Here is a 19,812-nt window from a genome sequence, read left to right as displayed (position 1 = left end):
GGTGGCACTCATTTCTCGCCAATCTACTAAATTGTTAAGATTGTTTTTGAATAGCTAGCGATCAAATTCTGTCTTCTCTCACCAACTTCCTCTTCTAGCAAAGTCAGCCATTATTAATTTCTCGCGAAATCTCGTTCAAACGAGAACAGGTGCATTGGTCAAAAAAAGTGAATAGATCTCAAGATGTTTTTGTCTCTTGTTTAATGAACAGATCTAAACAAAGCCAAAAACAGTATTAATATTCTTCGCAATTCAAGAAGTTGTCGATCAACAAAGCTCTGAATGATCTTGGAGCGGAGTGACGAATAAAGACACGCCTACTTTTACTCCACAATAATAATATGGGCTGACTAAGACTGGAAAGCAGAGTATGTTTGTTAGTCAGAAATTGGACTTTCCGACTTCTTATCATCACCGATTGATGTTGAAAGGTTATGGTTATATCTTTTAATGTCATGTATGTCTTATTCCTTACCTCCGTCCACTCTGTTGGCTTTCTCCATTCTTTGTATTTATATCTTGAGTTCTTGTAACAATGTATTTTGACAGGTCTTTGATTCCTTAAATGCCTAGTTTAGTTTAGCATTATATTCATAGAATTTTCAGATCCAGTTGTGCTTGTCCTCCCAATGATTTGCATACATTTTTTCAAATATCCTATTTCAATTGTTCACCTGTATGACATTGAATTTTGAATGTCAATGCTCTCTTGTAGACATTGCTTTGTATCACAGTCTTCACTGTGAAATCAGTTTCCAGTTTCTGCAATTGCACTTTTGGTGTTACGCAATATGTCCATCTACTCCAATTTTATACTTCCCAATTCTTACTACACAAATGTGAAGCGTACACAACAAGATTTTCTGTTTTTATGGCTAAAATAACGAAATTCTTCACAGTGGCTTCTTAGTTGAATGGCATTCAGTACATTTTTATCATAGGTTTAAAATGTCATGGTTAAAAATATATCTACAAACACATACAACACCTGTAAGCGTATTGTCTTCGTATTTTACAAGTCCCATGATGTCAGACATTTTGCATCAGTAGATCTTCTCAGAGTTGGTAAAATGTTTAGTTTTTTGTTGAATTTTCAATCCATCCACATAATATTTAAATATTTGAAACAGATTTAGATCTATAGTTTGTTGAACTTGATTTGATGTATTACAATTGAGTAACTATTCTGTATTGAGAGTTATCATACACTGTAGAATTGTAAGGTGAAACTTTTCATATGGCATGAGTTTTTTCTCGATAAGAATTCTTTGGCATTTTATTAAAAACACATGATTTATGTGCAGCTCTGTCTATCTTTTTGTGAATTTTACATTTGTCTGCAAAGGGGAAACTAACATGCCGTAGCCTTAGATCTTCATTCTTTTTTTTATTTCTATAATTTATTCTTTTCTTTTTAATTGAATATCACTTGAATTGAAGAACTATTATTTAAAGTGATATTATGGAGGTTTTCTAAACTTTTTATGTGTATTCGGGGCACTGATGGACTGCACCGTTCAAATTTTCAGTCAGACATCTGTGGGCCTTGCAATTCCTATAAAACTAAGCCCTTTATGGCATTGCTATTACAAGGGCCAAGATATTATTGATAAGGAGCCTAAGCAATATTGACCTCATATTGTTAAATGATTACAGGGATGACAATTATCTGATAGGCAATTGAAATGACCTCGATACACATAAGAAAGCTAAAAACATCTATCAGCTCCTTAAATTATTCTTAAGTTTGTAGATGAACATATGTTGCCTTTTTTGCTTGAATGTATTAAAGTTATATAATTTTTATTCAAACATTTTTGATGATTTTTTCAGGCCTTCTAATTTGAAGATAGTTGAAAATTTAGAGATAAAATGATAGAAGTATTAACCTAGCAATCATGATAATTTTATTGATAGCTGTGTCTGTTGTACTGACCTGCTCTCTAGTGGTGGCCATCTTGGGATGTATTCAATGCTTTGTTGGTAAAAAGGCAAGGGGTTTTTCGGTAAGTTCTAAGCTGTTGTAGCCTACATATTGTAAATGTGTCAATTATTACAATTTTAACGAACTGATTTCATTTGATTATTAGTTTACTAATCCTGAAACCAAGACAATATGTGGTTAGATTGTTAAGAGAAATGCAATGCAGCTATTTTAGTATATCAATGAAAATGTAACTTTAATTTTTCAGAATTTCCAAAATCCAGATGAAGAAGCTCCATCAACGTCAAGGGAAAATGCTGGATTTTCATTAGAGCCTTCTGATATAGCTTCAGCTGAATCACAAGATAGTGAATTGGCTTCAGTGTTAATAGAACCACTGCCTGATATCTTGTCTAAAACTGTCTCTACATCAGCTCTAAGACCTAGAATACGGTGTAATGATAAACTAAAACGAGATTCCTCTGTGAGACTGATCAGTAAGTTTTACATGATTTCTTTGCCAATGATTGCAAAGAATGATGAAAAATTAATCCGTTTAGCAAGGATGAAATCAACAGGAATAATTAATAACAGTACTTCCAGTATCATCTGAGGAAGCCATAATCTAGTACTCTTAATGGCTGAATTATGCATAGCTGTATTTGTGAAATTTGAAATATTAGAGTTACAACCTAATGACTTTTCAGTACCTAAAGATAAACTTTCATTTGATTTACCTTTTTAGCTGTTCATCATCCCTTTCCTAGAGTTCAGTTAACATATCTGAAAGAAATAGGTTCAACTTGGTTTGGCCAGGTAATTAATGTATTTAGTTAATATACTTTCATGCATGTTAAAGAGATCTTGCCTGATTAAATTCTTACTACCTTTGACTACCAGTATGACTTTGCAAAATAAAATTTCTGCTTCAAGTTCATTAAAATTTAATCATAAACAAATTTTCAATTGATTGGTTTGATTGATTGAAACTAAAGTGATGATATTGATTAAACGAAAATGCCACTCTATCTGTCATTTGCATTAATGAGATTTTCTTTCAGTGTAGTTTAACAGAAATTTGCTTTTCACTTTAAAAAGTGTTACAGGAAGCCAAATTTAAGCTCAATAATTGTAAAGTCCCTTTAAAACAGACATGTAGACTATATAGAAAGTAATGCTGAAATAACTGATAAAAACATAATGAGTATAGTCTTACTGAAGATATCTTGGCATATGTTCTAAGAGTAGGGCGTTATTAAGAATAATTAAATATTGATAAGAACCATGGTATATTGAAAGATATCTATTATATCTATTATTATTACAGGTAATTGAATCAGATGCCGAGAGAATTATAACAGGTGTATCAAGAAATAGAGTTATTGTGAAGGTTCTCAGTGATAACGCTACTAACGTTGAACAGAAGCAATTCCTGGAGGATGTGGCATCGTTTCGAGAATTAGATCATACTAATATTATCAGATTGTTAGGCCAGTGTACAGAAACTACACCATTGTTGATGATTCTGGAGTTTGCTCCCTTGGTATGTTTGAATTTTGCTTCATAATAATGTAAAAAGGTCACCTTGATGCATTTTGATCCAGCAAAATACTACTCATGTCAGTACGGAATCAGTATATTTGAATCAATTCTTTCCAGATGTGCCTTAAAAATATTGAAAGGACTTAAGTTGTAAATGTTCAACTGCATTAGAAAAAAAAAATTTGCTTCTGCTTGAAAATGCTGTTCGAGAAAACTGTTCATTTTTATTTCTATAATCTACTGCTTTCATTTAGAAGTATTGCTAATATTAATGACCTATTAATGAAAATTGTGTTTATTTCTAGGGTGATCTTAAAGCTTATTTAAGAAATCATAAAGTTGGTACACCATTATTTAATGAGAAGAATTTACAGTTGAAGTTTGCTTTAGATGTTGCTAGTGGTTTGGCTTGTTTACATAAACATAATTATATACACAAGTGAGTTATTTATAAGTCTAGTTTAGTGCATACATATATTATATATTCTTTAAAAATTAATGTGAAAATTTTATTTGATTTTGAGGTTGAATAAGTAATTTGTACACTTTGTGGATACAAAATTAAAATTTGATGTCCAAAGATCAGTTTTGAAGTTTAGAGCAATTTTCTTCACCAATTGTTGAAAGGCGAAGTTTTGGTGCTTCCTTCACAGTACGTTCTGGGTCGTCAACTTCAACTTTCTGAAAATATAAGGCTACTCAGTACTCATGTGACTGGTATATAGTTGGTGGACAGGAATTATAATTATATCCCTGTAAATTACATTGAAATTATTATATTCCAGTGATTTAGCTACTAGAACATGTTTAGTAACTGGAGATCAAACTGTTAAAATAGGTGATTATGGTATCTGTGAAGAGAGATATAAGGTATATCACTTTCTCTCTATATAAGATTTTTGACATAGTAGAGATATGACAGGCAAATTGAAAATAACTGGTCTGTGTCATACATTTAAATGATAGAAGCATATAATATTCAAAAATTATTCATAAGATAAAACAAGAAATGTTTATAAACTTGATAGAGATCTTTGTTGACTTGCAAATAACAATAAAAGATCTATATACAGCATTGTCATGCTATATATCATACTCACAATAATTGCTAAATGTCATTTAAAGACTTTAATGAAAGATCTAATGAGAGATATACATGTAATTCATTTTGTACTTATCATAGCAATGTCAAAATAGTGAATAAAAGTGAAAAATATAAACAAGACCTGATTAGAGTTAACCTAAATTTCATGAATGTAATGATTTATTGCAGACTGATTATTTTAACAATGGTCAAGAATTGTTACCATTAAGATGGATGGCACCAGAGACTTTGGAATTACAAGATATCACCTGGCAAATCACAGAAATTACACAAGCTAGTAATATCTGGTAAGGATTAATTTATGTCTTTTCAAAACTCTAATAATTTTGACTGGAAATGGTTAATTGAATTTCTTCAGCTTTCTAATTTCTAAAGCAAGAAATACAAAGAATGTTGAATTCAGTTGCATAGAAGTAGTTGAATTTGGTTGAAGAGCTGAAAAATATGTCATTGAAAACTGGATATAAAGATGAAATAGATTCAATGTGCTAATGGATATATTGTAATTAGTATCACATTCAGAGAGTTCATATAAGTACATAATAACATTTGTGTGAAACCTTTCATTGAGTTCACATACATGTAGCTATCTATTAACATTAATTTGAAACTCATTCAGAGTGTCTTCATAGTTAATGTTAAATTGAAACCTTTTTATTGATCCAAGTATACCCAATAACATATATACATGTATATAGTATTGCATTTGTGTATATTAATTATGAATTAATATAATTTGTAGGTCATATGGTGTATTATTATGGGAACTAATGACCTATGCTACTGTTCCCTATACAGCTCTACCTGATGAACAGGTTTTAGATGGTGTTATTAAACAGAAACTTATTAAGTTACAACCACCATCTGATACCAACATACCACATAAAGACAGAATGTAAGTAACAATGACTTGTATAATAGGTGGTGCTGTGGTGAATTAGACAGTAACTCTGGGATTCAATTCTTGCATAGGTTGAGATAGACCTTCCATATTTTTTATCCCAGTTCCTTTCAGTGAGTAATGTTGTCTCTTTTGTATACTATGAAGGATATGTTGTGGTTTGGAATAGGAGTCTGAAGTCTATTCCTTACAAAGGTTCAGATCCCTCCATATTTTTGAACCAAGTTTGTGTGTTATGAAGGATCTGTTTTAGAAATTTAAAGGTTTTTAAGATAGGACAAAAATCTCAAGTAAACCATGTGGAAAGACCAAAGCATTGATATCAGCAATGAATGCTGCTTTCCGTAAAATAAAATCTTGATTTGATTATTTTCTATAGACTATATATCTTATGATAATTTCAGATTTGAGGTGATGCAGTTTTGTTGGTTGAAACCTGAACAAAGACCCACAGTAGAGGAAGTACATGGGTTATTACAGAGACTGTACAAACAGAGTGTCTCTGTATCAGAGAACTCTGTAACTGATGATGAATTTGAAAAAAAGTGGGATAGTTTAATCCCTAAAGAAGTCCAAATACCAAAACAACATAATATTCCTGTCACCTCCATTGACTCGCATAAATTTGAATCCGATTTTACCTCATCCAATGAAAACCCAGCTTTAACTAAATCCGATGACAGTGTGAAAAGAGAGAAGTTATCAACCACTGTGAATGGTGGATTAGATTTCACTCCAGCCTTACGATCAGATAGTTCTACATCCACTCCATTTAAACCGATACGGAAACATCTGACTAGCACGCCTTTAAATAAAGACAAAAACTATGATAAAAATAGCATAGAGAACAAACATGACTCAATAGAAGCTATTATGAAATCTGAAGACGTCACGTCCATGAATGATTCAGCCATTGAAGACGATGCTTTTGAGAATAACAGCAAACCAGATGATAATAGACAAGCCGAGACATTAGCGACATCGGTCGAAACTGTGACCTCGGGAGTCGTGACTGGTGATTTCTCTTTAAGCGGCAAACATTCAGATCAGCTGGTCTTGTCAACGTCATTACCAGGCCCAGAAATCCAAAGTTATACCAAAGATGTTTCAAACAGCCAACAACCACAATATGAAAACACCACCACAAATAAAAACCAGCCAGAAACAACTTCATCTTTAAGTCGAGATGATCAATCCAGTTTAGAAACCACCAATGACCTCGTAAGTGTTGAGTCAGAGTTGCCCAATTCTACAAAGGATTCATTTGATATTGTGTCGGACCTTAGTACAGAGAATCTAATAAGTAGTGACAATCTGGAATCAACTCAAGAAACCACTAACCAGACTGAACAACCTGATATGTCTGATAATATAGATGCAGTGAACAGTCCTAGAAAATTGGAAGAAACATCCAACAAAGATGCTGTCAGTGATTCACCTGATGATATTGAAAGTATTACAAAACCACCCACGGATGAACAAGAATTCAAGGAAAGTAATAAGCTAGAAGAATCAGCACCTGAGATTATTATAGAAGGCAACTCCCAGCTGTCTACCCATGACTCTGTTTTTGATAACACCAACAAAAATAACTTTCTGGTTCCAGAGTTATTAAATCCCACATCAGCTGATATTGACTCTACACTCGGCGCTGATATTGATGAGTTTTTGAATGCATCATTCAATAACAGTCCATTAGATAAATCTGTTGATAAATCCTTAACAGATTTCTCTGAATTAGATGCGATTTTGAACAATAAGTTAGACTTAACAAACTCAATAGAGGAACAGAATGAAAGTAATGTGGAACATGAAGGGAGAATTTCTCCTCATGACAAGATGAAAACCCCTGAACAAAGGACAATTTCTCCCAACCTCACAGAAGACAGTGAGTGTAGCCAAGAAGGTAAGTTAGAAAATAATGAGTGCAATCCTCTCCCAATCCTGAGTGATAAAAGACTAGATATTTGTGACATAAAAAGTAGTACACCAGTGAATAATTATGGTAGATACTCTCGAAAGATTCGGCAGTACGATCTAAACGATGACAGTCGAGTAAATGGTACATGTAGTCCGGTAGTTAACGTGACCAGTGAAACAAGTAGTTCTCAATCAGACGATGACACTTCCTCTACGAGTGGCAGCTCCTATATTTGTGATTATAGTGTAAATGATATTGAAGAATGTGATCAGATTGAGAAAGTGAAAGTAGACAACAGTATCAATGACTACTTAGAAACAGGGTGCATACCGTTCAGTATGAATGATGAACAAATACAATTCGCTAGTGAACTCTACCTCTCAAAAGGAATGAATTCCCCGTCAATATTTGAACGGACCACATTGGAAACCATTCCAGAAGATGATTTACCGGCTTCCCCAAAACGTGTTGAGAGAAATGATGTGAAAAATGAGACTCACTTTGAAGATGTGTTCCCCTCTCAAGATAATTTTGATTTTGAGTGGGATGATTTTATGGGTGAATCGTTAGTAGGAAGACCTCGTAGTACGGACATGTCACCTAAACGAGCGTTAGATTTCAGTGATTGGATGGTGGAAGATGACAATATGAGTTTAAAGAGTAATAGTAGTGCTTTATCTTATTCTAAAAATATAAATGGTGTGCGAGGTAGTACCAGATCTGATTTTAACAGTGCTGATTCGTGTGACAATACAAGTAATTTGTCGTCTGTGTCTGACAGTGAGGTAAAACGAACACAACCACAAACTAAACCCCGATCTTATATATCTGAAATTATAGCTAATCGTAGTACAGGCTCTTTAACTTCTAACTTTAAAAATCACTATAATAGTAGCTTCTATTCTCTATATGATAATCTCGATCTAGATGACTCTACAACTGACGACTTTCTTCAAACAGATCTCAATATTTCCCATGAATCTCGTAATCTACAATCTGTGCATGTCTCAAACGGCAGTAAAAACAAAATGGCTGCCTATGGAACTAACCAGGTACGATCTTGATGTTTGATGTTTATTCGGTGTATATTCAGCATGCTGTATATTTTTGGTTGTTTGGTTTATTTTGTGTGTTTTGTTTGGTCATGCTGTGAACCCACCCCAGCTTTTGTTTAACACACTAATTTTCTTTTTGTTTACTGCTTTTTTAACATCACCTAAAAAAACTCACTTTTGACTTTACAAATATGAATGTGACAGTACTAGACTAAGCACTCTAACAAAAAAACAGAAGCAGAACTGTGAAATTCAGAGAAACTGAAGTCTCATTATTGTCTTTCACCAAAAAAGGACCACATCAAATGTGTTTTTCTGTCACTGGCACTGATATTTTTATATTTATCAAATGTTGGAAAAAGCAGTGAACTTAAATGTTGTAATTTAAACGCATGCTTAAGCCATTTGGATGGGAAATTTAAGTTATTTCATTAGTGGTAACTTTTCAATTAATTTGTTCATTTCATTTTTTTATGTTGTTCAGTTAATTTAAAATATTATTTTGATCTAAAATCCACAAAAATTTTGTGCATGACAGCTAGAAATTTATAAATTATAATGAGTATATAGATCTAGAAATAAATCAACCTATTAATGTTTGAATAAACCAAAAGAATTTCAATGTTTTAAACAATTAACATGCCTGGAATGCTTCTGTTAATCCTATGTTTTATTAACATGGAGGTATTGATGATAGTAATGTATATATTATATTCTATATTTTAGGTATTTGAGCCGACGATAATGACGACAGATTTAGATGAAGATTTGCCGCCATTCAATGATTTAATGACAGATATCAGTGGTAATACAACATCAACTATTATTCACAACTCACAACACAGTTTCTAATTCTAATGTAATCCAATTCCAAGTGTTTCAAAGTACGGAATAATTCCAAACAAAATACACATTTCTCATAACAATGTTCAATTATTTTAGTTTGAAGGTAAATACCAACAAACTAACCTGAACTGTATTTCAAAAATAAGTATTTCAAATTACGTTCAAAAGTTTTAGCTGAAATGTGAATATCAAGAACCTAACCTGTATTTCGAATACTAGTATTTTTTACAGAAAATATATCCTCATTTTCGAAAGTTAGGTTTGAAATAGGAGTGTGAACATAGTTTCGAACTAAAACTGTATTCTATATACTTGTATTACTTATCAAAAATTACCAAAATCAGCTATATATTATGATTTTCAAAGCTTTGAAAAAATGAAATACCAAAACCATAACAGTTGCTGATAAAAAAAGAAGAAATTTAGTTAAATTCGATCCCTCCATGGTCACATAATTTTTGTTTTGTTGAAATGTTCCATAATGTGCAATTACATAAGATATATGAATATACTTTATCTGAAGTTTTAAAACTCAATTAATTTGAGCTCATAATGTGGATATTCAATCCTCATCAGGGCATTGAGCTTTGGAAATGGGTTGCTTGAAAGTAGCCACATGTTTCACATTGAGTTTTGAATACAGCATATTTTATATATAACAAGTAATTTCTTATTTATGACCATTTCTATATTGTCTTATGAAGATTAATCATTTTATTCATCAAGTTTTGACTGTGTATTTGTTAGTAAAGAATATATTACATTAGGTTGTGTATTTATTTCATTTACAAATTGAATTATTTAGTATAAAATTTTGTGAAAAGCTCAATTTTCTTTTGATTTTTTGGCTCTCAATTTTTTTCATTTATTTTTCCTTTACATCAAATATACCCTACTATATTTATAAAATATTATATGTCTATTAGTTTATAAACCTAAGGATAGAGTTAGTGATTATTATCTCCCTCATTTATATGTCATAGTTAAAGTATATGAGCTTTTTTGTTTTAAACCAAATATATTCTATTTAGAACAAGTTATTCAGCTTAAGTTATTCGGTTATAAATACTAAAAATTGTTTTCATTATACATTGTTCTGTAACTGCCATAAGAATGAACTTATCTATGACATGGAATTATTATAATATAAATTTATATCTTTATCTGCCATATTAAGAAAGTATATGAGGTTATTGGTTTATAAGCTATATTATATTCTACGCTTTCATATTGAACATACTTTAAGTCATTAGCAATATATTAAAACTAATAAGAAATGTGATATTTATTATAAAGAGATTTTTATATTTAGATAGAGTCTATTTTTATAATGTAATGGTGATAGTTCTTTACATTTCATTATCTCAATCCATCTTCCCTAGGTCAAGGCAGAGGTACAGGGATGGTCAATGCTAGGCATACAGGCCGTGCTATGTTAGTTTGAGGGAAAGTGCTTTCCTAAAATTGAAGTTCAGGCACTAGGTCTTGTGCTACTTGTTTGATACAAGAACAAACATTTGGAGGGTGATTGTAGAGTGGTATAAATGATCTTGACTTTCCCTGCATTCAAATTTCTGCAAGATTAGGTGTCCAAAAGTAACCACTCTCCTTATAACCACAGGCCCGAACATACTTTCATTAACTTAAAGATTATAAAGCCTTGTCTATGGGGTAATGATCTCTTTGCTGTATTGTAATTATAACCTTTGAAAATGTGCAATAACCAATCAATTTTGATTATTTTATTTGGTGCTTACTTTGAAAGATTTTTTGGGTTGTCTCTGAGATGCCAAGTTATGTTCCATTACATATCTTTTTTCGGCATGGCATGTTATGGTACTGAAATTGTCTTTCACAATGACCGTTAATGCCAGTCTCCTTTTGTCAAGACATGTCCTAAATTATTTTTTATTTCAGTCAGTGTTGTCCTTCAGTTTAATTCTATAAGTGTTTTGAAACAATTGTAAAAGATATACAATCAACATTATAAATATATTTATCACAGGAGAATATAAATTACTGATTTTGATGGAAAAGAGAAAATATATTATATTTAGATATCCTTATTCATCTAGGTCAATCAAACTATCAATTCCATGGAGAAAAAAAAATTAAAGGATACTGGCGTAGATAAATACATTCCAAGTTAAAAATCTAATCTAATGTTCTGTAACAAGATAGCAGTTGGATTTATATTTCAAAAGTAATTAGTTAATAATTTTCTGAGGTGTTTCATTGATTATCATATGAATATATCCTTGAAACATCCATATACAAGCCTTGTAATATATACCTATACATCGAATGGGATTAATAATGCTTGTCTTCCAGTTCTGTAAGGAAAAATGAAAGTAGTCTATTAATTCCTATATTTAGTAACTTCTGTCTCTCTCATTCTCTGTATAAGGAAACTAATAATGTAAAGGACTATGACCGCTGTGTATATTATGTTAATTTGTAGTTATTTATTATGCTGTCTATATGGTGCTAGTTATTGACCTTAGTTTAATCATAATAGTCCATTTTCATCTTCCATAATATGTAATATACATTTTGTTCATATTCTAGGACAAAAATACCCAGGTTGTCATTCCTTCATTTGAAAATTTTAACCAACATCATACTATTTGGTCTCAATTATAATAGCATATTATTTCTTTATTTGTATATTCTATACCTCTGTTTACCAATACTTAGAATCGGAGACATGGTATATCATGACATTATAATGTAAGTCTTTAAACCTTTTTGAGTTGTGAATTGAAATTAAATATGAACATATCACACTGCTATAAATATTATTAAATAATTTGATTGTTATTATATACATTGTTTTTATTCAAGATTATTATCAAGATAGCAGCTTTTTTCCTTTGATCTCTGCTGTACAATAGCTTCTCATACTTTCATCAACTCTACTATCTCTTGCTTTTTGTAGTAAATTGAATTTTACTGATTATTTTTATGTTAATTGGAATTTAGCTTCTAAAAGAAATGCTACAAATGATTCAGCATGGATAAAAATAAGAGGCATGAACTCATTTCGAAGCTGAGAGAATTTCTGCTGTAATTTTGCACAGCAAAGTTATATTTTTATCATCACAAAGTCAATCTTAGACTGTCAGTAAGACTGTATTGAAGTGTAGAATTCCTTCAATTGACACACGCAAGACAGTAGGTGGCGATGGAGACCAAATCAATAGCATTCTTGCATTTACATGTTATTATGGCTGGATGGAGAAAATATAAGTCCTGATTAAATGAGGGAATTAAATATATAATAATAATTGTAATAAATATGCATGTATATCATTAATAAATAAAAACAAACATCCTAACATAATAATAAATAAACAGACAACAAGGCACTCTGATAAATTCAGGGCCAAATCCACAGAAATCTCAATGTCTTATTGTTCTTTTAAAATATCCAAATAATTAACTTGATTTTTAATTAAATTTATCAAAAATTCTATCTCAGATGCAATGAGGAAAAGGCCCAGCTTTTGAGTTACTGAAAACATATTTTACCAATGGAATGTCATATCAATAAGCATGAAAAAAGCTGTATTTTACATGCTGAGGTTTCAAAATGGGCAAAATTATCAGTATCTAAAGATACAAGCAGGAGTATGTTATTCAATAAAAGTGTAAAGGTGGGTTAAAAAATGTCACAGAGTTCATTTCAAGGTAAAGCACCATTTTTTACTGAGAAGAAATCCCAATATTAAAATTCCACTTAAACCAGCTGATAATTTGAACCACTTTCTTGATCCTAGTGTATACTGTACAGTTCTTTGATAAGTTATTCCAGATTGTTGTAAATCATCCACAGTAACAGACTGTGGTCGTATTTCTTGCAGGATTTCTACAGCTGTACGAATTCCAGCCTGTACAGCTCCACTCATATAACCACACCATTGTGTAGCTGATTCTGTTCCTGCAAAATGTATTCTGAAAGAAAAAACCGTATTTATAGTCAAGAAATATGTCTCCTAAACCTATAGAGATCTTCAATAAAAAATTGGGTTTAAAAAAAGTAAAATTCTATTTACTTTATTGTTTTAGGGTTTTGTGAATATTTTGATGAAAAAAAAGAATGAACATAACATAATACATACCTTTGAAATGGTTTTCTAACACCATCCACAAAATATCTCATATTTCCTGTTGCTAGGCAACAAACAGGTGCCCCTACTATATATGGTTCTTTATTCCAATCTTGTTCAGTATAATCAATAAAATCTAAACAACTTCCTCCCCAAAATACAGATAACTGATGTAACACAGACTTCTGTCTTTCTTCTGGCTAGTTTAAGTAAAATGAAAAAGAATTGATAAGGGAAATTTTCTACTATTAATACTATTTTGAAGCTTTTAACCGTCAAGACATAAGATGCAGAAAGCCTTAATTTTTCTTCTAATATAAGTGAATAAATAATTCTACTATATCAAAATATTTCTATTAGAGGAAATATAAAGTCAAGATATAGAAAACTATGGACACAGGCTGAAACAAGTCAGTTGTCTGAAGATTGCACCGTGTGAAACACTAGTAATGACATGTTTCAGGTTCTTTAATTAATATTTCTAACGTACTGTTTTATCCATGTATTGAACACATTGATAGCCTGATATAAACACCACTAGAGCTGGGTTATTATTATGAGTGGTAGCATCAAATACTAAACATATTGGCCCTGTTTCACAATCTGATATTATACTAGAACCACCATTACTGACAACTTCTCCTGAATAGCCCTGCTCTCTCCAAAACGCCTAGAAATATAATATAAGTCCAAGCATATGTCCACAAAAACAGAAACTTATATTCTAGTCAATAGATATATCAAATGAAATCTTTCAAGGACTCAAATATTTGATCATCACAAAGCCCTTGTCTGTATCGTTTGCAAAAAACCAGGATGTTTTAAATATTATTGTATGTCAATGGGTGTTTCAGATTCTATTTTCATTTACTTAACCATCAATTGTCTCAGGGAATACCATCCACTGTATAGACCATTCAAGCCAATCACAAATCATTCAGACCTACCTCTTTATATGTTATGATTATTTTCATCATGTTTCCTTTCTGGAAATGTCGGACTATTTCTAATTTAGAACTTGGTAACATTGGCTCAAATAGTATACTACCTACAAGAGATGAAAACTGACTTTCAACAAATTTTAAATGTACCAGGGAACATTTTTGGCGGATTTCACATATTCCCAATGTTCAGTTTGTTTAAAAAATAAAGCCTTAATATCTGTTTTAGAAAATTCCAAAGTTAAAGCCCCCAATTTAATCTATAAATCTTACCTAATGCTGGTGGAGGTAAAGCAATAATTAAATATTTAGAACTATACTTGTCGCCATTTTCAGTTCTGATAGTAACAATGTCACTTCTTGTGGCCTAAAGAAAAATGGAATGAACATTTGGGAAATTGATCCACACTATCAGTGTTCAATATGGGAAATTTTGTCATGACAGAGGTATAAGCCAACTCTGTTTTGATTACCAACACTGTAGGGATCTATTAACAATCTGCAGCACAAAGGGAGTATGGTTCTCAAGCAACTGATATACATAACAATAAGCTGTTAGTAATTCTTTAATCTGTTTTACCTGATGAACATGTGTAACAGGTTGATTTAACTTGACTTTATTCTTACCAATTTTATCTGCTATCTTTAAGGATACTTGTTGAGCACCTCCCTAAATTACAAAATGCAACAAGTAAAATGGGTTTAGAAATAAAGAATGACTTGTGTTTCAAAATACTCTTAAATATATTGTCTATATTTGGGAAATTAATATAACATTTTGGAAGCAGGAGCCTTAAACTTTCACTTTTCAAGAAATCTTAAAATCTTTTTCATGCAGTAGTTCAACAAATTTAAGAAATAAGCCATTCCAGTTCACAACCCCAGACACCTTTCAGCTTCACTCACCTGTATTTTAAATTCTTGAGCAGCATTTTCTGTACATTCTGTTAGGTTCTTAAGACCATCGGCAGAATCAAGATACAGTAAAAAGAACAAGAATGAAAATTGTGATGGTTCCATACCCAAAACACCTCTGTTGGCTGCATAAATAGTATCTCTGGCACCTTGAATAGACACAAAATAGAAATGAAATGAATAGAATTGGGAGTTTTGCACCCAACTTTTCTGCACCATATTCGACTACTGAAGACAGCAAATGCCATGCTGTGTGCAATGAGGTGGCAAAAAAGAACTGATTCAAAGTAAAAGATTACTAATGTGACAAGACTGTTTCACTATCGTTCTGTCCATTTCCAAAATAGTTCCAAATCCAAAGGAGTCTCACATTTTTTAATTGATTGAGCAATGCAGAGGGATGATGCCATATAGAGTGTCTCTGACAAGAAAGTCTCTGTGTACCTTTTGTCCATGTATTTTGTTGTATAAATGTATCCAAAGTAATGGAATCCCAATAAACAGCTTTAGGACAAGACCATGGGTCATGGATACTAACTTTTTTTCTCAGTTTTTCTACCTGAAATAAATAATTTTTTCATGCAACATCAGATATGTCTTTTTTTTCTTTAAGTCAATAGCTAATGATGTTTATTCATTGATACTTGTTTGACCTATAGGCCTATTGTCTTCCATTCTGTGATTGAATCTAAACCATATCTGTAAATAATATCATCAGCTGATATCTACAAATAATTACTACTCACCTTCCAAATATAGTTCTGTAGATCTAATAAGGCAAGTATTGACAGGGAAGGAATGTCTGATTGATAGGTTCTAGGCCGAACATCACCCAGCTGCATAAATTTAGTGCCATTTGTATATTGTTTGTATGTTTCTACACCCAATTCTTGTAGTAAATTCATTATATGGGTTTGAGACCTGAAATTACAAGAAAAATGTTATGAATTGACATATGAAAGACATGGTTTTAAAATGTATTACTGATGCTTTAAACATAAAATCAGTTGCCAACCTGAACATAGTTTTACGCAAGGACTTTCAAAGAAATGCCTAACTTTTAAGTATTCTTATCTCTTAATTCCCTTTTAAAGTTGTGATAAATGTAGATAATTCTTCCCTACTCTCCTAAGGAAACATTACAAAGCCCCAATTATGTTATTCTTACCTGCCGACCCATTGACCCCCCAAATCCCAGTGATCTTCTCCATTTGCTGCCTTCAATGGTACAGTTAATGTTCTTCCTCCGACACGATCTGAAAAAAAAAAACATATGCACAGTGACATTTTGGAAAGTTTATTATCACAATATCTAACAAATAATTAGTTTTTTTATCTAAGGCCTATCCACAGACTTGGCCTTTTGGTTGAGGTTGCTTTTGTTTTTTTGGATTAATCACTTAGCCTAGCCTAAGCTGCGTTTTTTAAGTGCATATACCCATCACTGGATTAATGATATTTTGGGGTCTTTTTGTCTGTCAATATTTGTTTAACAAACCATACGAGTAAAATTGGATCATACAGAATGAAACGTTTTCGGGTAGGCAGTTTGCATACACCAGACCAATAATGTCAAAAACCGCAAAAGTAACATACCTTTCGCTTCTATTATCAGAACATCTAAACTTGGGTCCCGTTTCAGTAGGTGGTGAGCAGCTGTCAAGCCCGATATCCCAGCCCCAACTATGATGACATCGTGGGGTTTAGGATTGTCCATTGCCTCAAGTTTTATTTTGGAGAAATTCACTCCAAAGTTCAACTCAAACAAAAGTTATCTCCCTTGTGAAGGGTTTGTCTTAATAGTACAATGTACTCAAATTGATTGTAAAGCTTGGCAACGATTACGCAATTGGCCGTTCTAATGCCTGACCATAATAGTTCCAAATGAACTTTGCTTTATTTATTTCGTTCTGAAATATACATAAGTACTTCCATTGAATAGATGAACATTTCGTTATTGGGAAATTAAAGGTACAACTCTACAAAGAACGGTACATTTGCGTTCTAGCAGTAGCCAAATCTCTTTCCTCATGTGCGGTGCATTGTGGTTACAAGGTATAACAACATGGCTGTCCTTATCAAGAACGTGAGGTCTTTGGCCAAATTAACAACTTTGTCACTTCGTACGACTGTTCCAAAGGTTGCCGCGTGTGCATTAGTGCATAAAAATAATGAAACTCAAAGACTCTTTTCAAATATCAGACCTTCGTTAACGTGTACACAGGTAATTCAGAGGACAACACAAATGTCCTTGAAACTTTTATGAATTCCCAAATAAATTTATGTAATTTTCCTTGCCTTGAGTTGGGTTTAGCTTATTTTTATTCTATGGTTAGGGTATCAAACTCTTACTCACAAAAGGAAGTGAAATCATCGAACATTACTGCATAGTCTCTAAGGGGGTGGCTTAATGGGTGAGTTCTGCAATTTTAGGGGGGGGGGGGGGAATTTTGAATGTGACATAATTGGCTTTCATACCATTGGATTGAGGGCAGACCTGCAACAAACGGAGCCTGTTCGCAATTCCCAATCAATTGCTACCCCTGGCCATCTGCGTAACTGTTTCAATTTCATGCAATTTACTGCATCTGTATAATTCTTACTTGCATGCTGTGATGACATTGATAAAATATTGGTTTACATATTTTGAAAATGTAAAAATAATGACAGAGGTAGAAGTAACTGATAAAGTTAATCTCTTCAAATACATTTATTTTTAGATTGTTACATCAGAGACAGTTGTTAGACCTTACTCTACTGATGATGCTAAAATTAAAGATATAGAATCTAGGGTGCTTGAAGTCATCAAAAAATATGACAAGATTAATGCAGAAAAGGTAATGCAAAATGATATATTTAATAGGCCAGCTTAATTTTTACTTTCAGAATCTGACTATAAGGCAATATGCTGGGGCTGTTGATACACTTACCTTCGAACTGGTCGAAAAAAGAGTTTTGTTGGTTCTTAAACTTTACGATAAAATTAACCCCGAAAAGGTAGACCATGTCTGTTCTATGTTCTTGTTTTCATTTTTAACTTTTAACTTTTAACTCTGTATATTTCAAATAGAGTCAATGCTATTTAGCTGCTATCTGAAGGTGATTACTAAATGGAGAATACTGTTTGACTATAGTAACTATTTGTCTTAATTTTTATATCTGTTGGATTAAATTAAGGGTTACCGAATTATTGATATAAGGAGATAAACAGGCAACTAAAAATTTTTCCTGTCTTTTTCAGTTAACACTTGATAGTCATTTTATGAATGATTTAGGTTTAGACAGTTTAGACCAAATAGAAGTTATCATGGCTATGGAAGATGAATTTGGTAAGTTAAACAATGCTTGATTGCCCTGGTTTCAAATTAAACATTGGTATGTTTTAAAAAATGAAAAGATTGGTCATTGATTGAGGATATTTTTACTTAAATTCAAGTCTCTTAGTGCAAGAAAATGTTCTTGATAGCTAAGCAATATCAGCTGAATTATTTTTCTGTTTAATTACAGACCTGAAACAAGAGCCAATGATACAAGTTCCTTCATTAACATACACTAGTTAATCATGTATGTGATATAAAGCGTTGTTTTCAATCTATTTCAGGTTTTGAAATCCCTGACGCCGACTCTGAAAGATTAATGCGACCTAAAGATATCATACAGTATGTTGCAGATAGAGATGATATATTTGAGTAGTTTATTTGGGTTGGTATGATTTCAAACTTATTGCTACAAAGCTCCTGCCTTTTTATTTCCTAAACAAGCTGATAGAGCTAACTTTCAAGACAAATTTATGGTTCCCCTAGCCACAATTCATTGAATAATTATCTCAAAATATGATATGATGATATTTGTGAACTTGTTTGTTAATCGTTGAAATATTTTGTCCAGATCATGTTTACTGTGAAATCATTCGTTTCTTTTCTTTCAGATTTTAGTTTGTTTTATACATTGAAGGAAATGTACAATCAATATTCAAGGTGCCAAGGACATTTTGAAGATTTAATGTGAAAACTTTGTGAATGTTTCATTTAAGTGTACAGTTGAATGAGATAAAGACTTCAGAAAAGGATGTTCTGTGTTATAATTTCACCTTAGCTGAACCTAGTACAAGTTTAGTATTATTAGCTTGAACTAATTCAAATTTGATCAGATATGTCTTGCATCAAAAGTGCTACATAATTCTTATTATTTGTTATTATGGTAATGGTTATAATAAAAATTAAGGTCATTAAATTAAACACTTTCACACACTTTTATTGTTCTGAGGTGCATCAGGTTCCTTACTCAAGATTCTATTAATCCACAAGAGTCCATAGTTAGAATTAACCATATGCAGTATGTAAATAATGAAATGAGTCAAAAGCATGCTTAAATCAGTAACATATTATGTATTATACATGACCAAAATAAATAGATATTTTCATCCCCACATCCTAGGCATTCCGCACAGCATTGTCTGCCTTCATAACGCAAGCGGCAACATACAAATAGTATGTAATTATATTCCATTTAATAATGACGTAAATGTAAAGGATTAAAATGTTAAAATAATG

At 31.9% G+C, this 19,812-nt stretch overlaps 3 protein-coding genes across 3 annotated transcripts; 2 read left to right on the top strand and 1 right to left on the bottom strand.

Annotated features, from left to right (window-relative positions):
- Positions 1–1,898: 1,898 nt before the first annotated feature.
- On the top strand, positions 1,899–9,300 carry LOTGIDRAFT_156660 (hypothetical protein; the record flags this gene model as incomplete). The annotated part of the gene is made up of 10 exons (XM_009047284.1): positions 1,899–2,006; positions 2,193–2,421; positions 2,670–2,740; positions 3,252–3,467; positions 3,772–3,905; positions 4,252–4,336; positions 4,740–4,858; positions 5,314–5,466; positions 5,877–8,445; positions 9,175–9,300. 10 exons carry the CDS (start codon positions 1,899–1,901, stop codon positions 9,298–9,300), a joined length of 3,810 nt encoding a protein of 1,269 aa, XP_009045532.1.
- Positions 9,301–12,974: 3,674 nt separating this feature from the next.
- On the bottom strand, positions 12,975–16,546 carry LOTGIDRAFT_109903 (hypothetical protein; the record flags this gene model as incomplete). Its single annotated transcript, XM_009047283.1, has 9 exons — positions 12,975–13,248; positions 13,416–13,603; positions 13,894–14,073; positions 14,351–14,467; positions 14,886–15,014; positions 15,251–15,408; positions 15,704–15,818; positions 16,006–16,180; positions 16,428–16,546. The coding sequence occupies 9 exons, from the start codon at positions 16,544–16,546 to the stop codon at positions 12,975–12,977; spliced, it is 1,455 nt and encodes a 484-aa protein (XP_009045531.1).
- A 1,484-nt stretch (positions 16,547–18,030) lies between these two features.
- LOTGIDRAFT_110237 (hypothetical protein) lies at positions 18,031–18,952 on the top strand (the record flags this gene model as incomplete). Its single annotated transcript, XM_009047282.1, has 3 exons — positions 18,031–18,096; positions 18,501–18,588; positions 18,861–18,952. Coding segments are annotated over 3 exons (246 nt in total), but the record flags the coding sequence as incomplete, so codon positions are not given.
- Between the last annotated feature and the right edge of the window lie 860 nt (positions 18,953–19,812).

The sequence above is a fragment of the Lottia gigantea genome (genome assembly GCF_000327385.1).
Source record: "Lottia gigantea unplaced genomic scaffold LOTGIsca_11, whole genome shotgun sequence".
Taxonomy (NCBI): domain Eukaryota; kingdom Metazoa; phylum Mollusca; class Gastropoda; family Lottiidae; genus Lottia; species Lottia gigantea.
This window is presented reverse-complemented; position numbering and strand designations above follow the sequence as displayed.